General features: G+C 43.6%; 1 protein-coding gene across 1 annotated transcript in view; it reads right to left on the bottom strand.

The window, feature by feature from the left end:
- Window positions 1-4,704, bottom strand: part of Copa (coatomer protein complex subunit alpha) — a 42,109-nt gene that overhangs the window by 9,664 nt on the left and 27,741 nt on the right. Inside the window, exons 15-21 of the mRNA XM_021197906.2 lie at window positions 3,750-3,889; window positions 3,102-3,187; window positions 2,861-2,999; window positions 1,760-1,922; window positions 1,515-1,661; window positions 569-758; window positions 365-460 (exon numbers count right to left, since the gene is read on the bottom strand). Of these exons, the coding sequence (XP_021053565.1) occupies window positions 365-460; window positions 569-758; window positions 1,515-1,661; window positions 1,760-1,922; window positions 2,861-2,999; window positions 3,102-3,187; window positions 3,750-3,889 (961 nt within the window). The remainder of the gene's footprint in view (window positions 1-364; window positions 461-568; window positions 759-1,514; window positions 1,662-1,759; window positions 1,923-2,860; window positions 3,000-3,101; window positions 3,188-3,749; window positions 3,890-4,704) is intronic.

Below are 4,704 nucleotides of genomic sequence, written 5' to 3'. Positions count from 1 at the left end.
AAAAAAAAAAAAAAAAAAGAACTTTAATTTAAATATTCTTTGGAAACTACATCACACATGTTTCAGGTTTTAGAGATTTTCAGATTTTGTAACATTTGCATAGAAATTGTAGTCTGAGTATCCTCATCTAGAAATAGGAAATCTGGACCCTCAAGAAGGCTCAACAGATAGACTTGCCACCAAGCCTGGCAGTCTGAGTTCTCTCCCAGAAACACAGTAAGTTAAAAGAAAACCAGCTCCCACAAGTTGTCCTTTACCTTACACACAGACACACACAGACACACACAGAGTACAATCCAGGGCAACTCCCAGAAAATCCTTGTAAAGGTCTCAAAGGAGCAGAAAGTCCTGAACGAATACTTACTCTGCCCACAGTTCTTCAGGATTCGTACTCTCTCTGACACATCACCTAGGTACAGGGCATTCTGATAATGGCCACTCATGTCCTTTCGGATCTCAGCTGCATCAAGTCAATGAGAAACCAACGTAAGTCTTCTCTCTAAAGATCTCTCTCCTCTATTTATCTTCCTCCTTCCCTACAAGTGCCACACTTCCATAGAGAACTCACCGATCTTCATCATCTTGCGAAGTTTCTCCAGGTTGCCGGTAATAAGGTACAGGAAGGAAAGTTTGTCAAAGTTTTTGGTGCGCTGATAGCACATCTCTACAATCTGGTGATTGCCCTGTAGCAGGGCCACTTCTCCCAGCTTCTCCCAGCAGTTCTTGTCATCCAGGGCTTTGGCTGCCTCTAGAGCAATCTAAAGAGTTCCCATGGTCAGGGTTTAGTGTAGGCACTATGACTCAAAACCAGTGGAGTCTAACAAAACATCTGTCTCTAATATTTCCCAAGGAATTCAATGTACTTGGAATCACTACTTTCACACTATTTTTCTGGAGAATTCTATCTGCTAGTGTGATTTGAATTCCCCGATGAGAGAGTCACAGCATAGTGTCCTCACTCACCCTCCAAAGTTCACTAGTACAGTACAATCACCTATGTGCTGTGTACTCCACAGAGCCAGCGCTCTCCCAGCCTGGTGCCTTAGCTTAGAAGCTCCACAGTAGCTTTAGGTACTTTAGGGCAGAGGGAATAAAAGAAGGAATGGAATACAGGACTGGAAAAGCAGCTTTCCTAAGCCCCTTTATCCTTCAAACAGTATCTGGGCCTCAACATTTCATAAGTACTTCATCCCGAAAGACCAAGTGTCAGGGAAAATGAGCAGATTCTTCAAATTTCTTGCTATCTAGCTTCTATCCTAGAAACTCTTAAATTCAGTTTGAATGGTAACAAGAGCGGAAATACTATGCAGAAGAAACAGGAATATGCGGAAACAAAAATAGTAACAGAAAAACAGCTCAATTTAACTAAAAACATCCAAAATTCTTCTCTGGCTAAAATATAAGCAAGGACAGCACCTTCTGGAGCCCAGCCTCTAGCACACTGTTAAGTTACGCTGGCCCTAAGCCCGCTCTTTCTCTACAGCTATCTGGGACCGATGACACAGTCCTCTCACCTCAATGTTTCCACACTCCAGGGCCAGGCTGAAACGAGTTTTCTCATCCTTTACAAAGTGCAGCGCCACTTCAGGGTAGCCCTTCTTCTGGAGATAAGCGATGATTGACTGGCCCACTAACTTAGCATTCCTCACCATGTGGAGTACCTAGACATTCGGGTGGTAGGAAGGAAAGATTACTCGTGAGGAAAAAGCAGCACTGCCTCCTTCCTTCCACACGCTCGTTAGGTTGCTTTGCTTCATACCTCATCATACTTCCTGTTGATCAGGGCCAGTTTGAATTTGAACTCAGTGGGATCAATGGTAAGGACCCGAGGACGACATTCCCTGTCTAGGCAGTATACATTATTGCCCTTCACTCTTGTGACATAGATGGGTAAATCCAGAGTTCGGATAATCCCATGGTCCCTAGGAGTAGGGGATAAAAGGCATGATTTTCAGAAGGTAGAAAATCCAGCTTGTAAAAACTGAACAGAGTTAAGATAGTCTTTTCTCATTACCCTTTCATCAAATGCTACCTAAATACTGATACAAACAGGAAATGTCTCAAAAGGATCAAAAGGACTTTGTTCTTTTCTATGACAGAACAGGTGCTACAAACTTTTTTTTTTTTGCAGTTTCAGGAATTGAGCCTAAAGCCTTGGGCATTCTGGGAAAGCAAACTACCAATGAGCAGTCTTTCTTCAGAAATAGAAATCACTATTATATATGCATGCATGTATTATGTAGTGTAGACATGCATGCTGCAGTGCATGTGCAGGTCAGGGGACAGCTCTGCAGTCAGTTCTCTCCTTCCACCTATAAAAGGGTTCTGGGGTCAAGGGGCTTGTCAGGCTCACACATTTTTTTTTTTTTTTTTTAAACTTACTGAGCGATCTCACTGGTCTCTCCCCAGTCCTTTATAATTTTTTTCCCTAATTTTCGAAATTTTTTATTTTATGTGTGTGTTTGCACACAATGCAGGTGTGTGGGGGGGCTGGAGGAAAACTCTTAGGACCTGGTTCTCTCCTGCCACTTTGAGGAATCTGGGGATTGAACTCGGGTTGTCTGACCTTTGAGAAACTGCCTCTACCCACTGAGTCAACACACACACACAGACAGGCAGGCAGGCAGGCAGACAGAGACAGTGACAGACACACAAACACACACACACACGCGCACACACACACACACACACACACACACACACACACACACACACACACACAAAACCTTTAGCACATATATGCCCAGTTAGCTTTTTCATAAGGAAAGTTAACAGAGAACTGAAGCTATGTCTCTTGAGTTAGCACACTGATTGCAAGAAGCCACCTTCTCCCAGACTTTTTCTCAGATAATTAACTTACCCAGTGGTGACAGCATATTTGATGTGGTTGCTTGTGGTATAGATAAACACCCCACTTTCATCCCAGGCCCCACTCTTGACACGAATGTTCTCATGAATGTTACACAGAGCATCCAGCTTGCGGTTACAGATCACAATGGCTGTAAGAGGCAAAGGGCATGAGTGCTCTGTTGGACAGGGTGAGCGCAGTAAACTGGCAGGAGGAGGTGGCCTCTAAGACGGTGGATATGATGAAGCCTTACCATGCTTGGCCAGTAACGCTACATGGGACATGTCTGCCGACCAGATAACATATTTCACCTTGGAAATCTTCACTGACGCCAGAGTTCTGGGATAGCAAGAGAAAGGTAATCATGAATGGGCCTAATTCAAGCTATGACCTATGCCTTTTCCATCTTTAATTAATGAAGAATTCAACCTCTCAATGTAGCACCATGGAAACACTGCCTACACTGTAGTCAGTGAGCTAAACTGTTTTGGCTCAGACTCTGCACTGCCCCTTCCTCATTCTCTGCCTTCCCATCTCCTCCTCTTACTAGGCCTTTATCGCTATCAATTTTTACCACTAGACTTATTAAGTTCTTTAAGAACAGGAACTGTGCTATTCAATTTTGTGTTCTTCTCATCCCAAGACCTGCACCCATTCCTTGTTCAGGTATGTACTATAAAGATACCTGAATACACAGCCCTTGCTACACTGCTGGGATGCATGCACACAGTGGGAGAATAGCCATGGAAAGGGAAAAAGGATTACAAACAGTCTTGTAGATGAGTGTACAAGAAACAGCAAGGCCACATGGCCACATGGCAAGCTTAGAACAAAACCCCTATTAAAGATCCCCACTCTCCCTCATTACAAGTTTGTCTGTCAGGGGCATCTGTCATGTTACCGCTTCTGCTGGACGTCAAAGAGTGTGATGGAATCTGCATCCCGAAGAAGGAGGTTGCCTGTGCCAGCATAGAAGATTTCATCACAGTTGGGCACCTGGATTTTCTTGGTGATCTCATTTTTCAGGTTTTTAATCAGAAGCTGAAATGAGAATGGGTGGAGTTACAAGAAATGAATAAATAAGGCAAGAGCTAAAGATGTCCCCCAGCAATTGCTCCTTTAATAAAGAAGTTTTTCCCCTGTCCAAGTCATTTATACATCAGGTTGATTACTAAGACTCTCTCCAGGGCCTCTCTTTCTTTGTTTGTTTGTGTGTGTGCATTCACACACACACAAGTGTACTTGCAAGTACATATACTTCATGGTGTCCAAGTGTGGGTGTCAGAGGGCAAATTGAAGAACTCAGCTCTCTCCTCCAGGGACTGAATTTAGGTCATCTACTTTGGTGTTAAGGGTTCTTACCCACTAAGACATCTCATTGGCCTCCAACCTCTCTCCTTTTAAAAGAGAGAGAGAGAGCGAGCGAGCGCTGGAGAAATGGTTCAGGGTTAAGAGCTCTGGCTGAAAAAAAAAAAAAAAAAAAAAAAAAAAAAAAAAAAAGAGCTCTGGCTGCTCTTCAAGAGGCCTGAGTTCAATTCCCAGCAACCACATGGTGGCTCACAACCATCTGTAATGGGGTCGGATGCCTTCTTCTGCTGTGTCTGAAGACAGCAACAGTGTATTCACATAAAATAAATCTTTAAGAAAGAAAGAAAGAGCCAGGCGTGGTGGTGCATGCCTTTAATCCCAGCACTCGGGAGGCAGAGGCAGGCGGATTTCTGAGTTCGAGGCCNGCCTGGTCTACAGAATGAGTTCCAGGACAGCCAGGGCTAAACAGAGAAACCCTGTCTCGAAAAACCAAAAAAAAGAAAGAAAGAAAGAAAGAAAGAAAGAAAGAAAGAAAGAAAGAAAGAAAG

This window comes from Mus pahari, chromosome 5 (genome assembly GCF_900095145.1).
Source record: "Mus pahari chromosome 5, PAHARI_EIJ_v1.1, whole genome shotgun sequence".
NCBI classification, from domain to species: domain Eukaryota; kingdom Metazoa; phylum Chordata; class Mammalia; order Rodentia; family Muridae; genus Mus; species Mus pahari.
The sequence above is the reverse complement of the archived record's forward strand: the minus strand, read 5'-3'. Positions and strand labels throughout refer to the sequence as shown.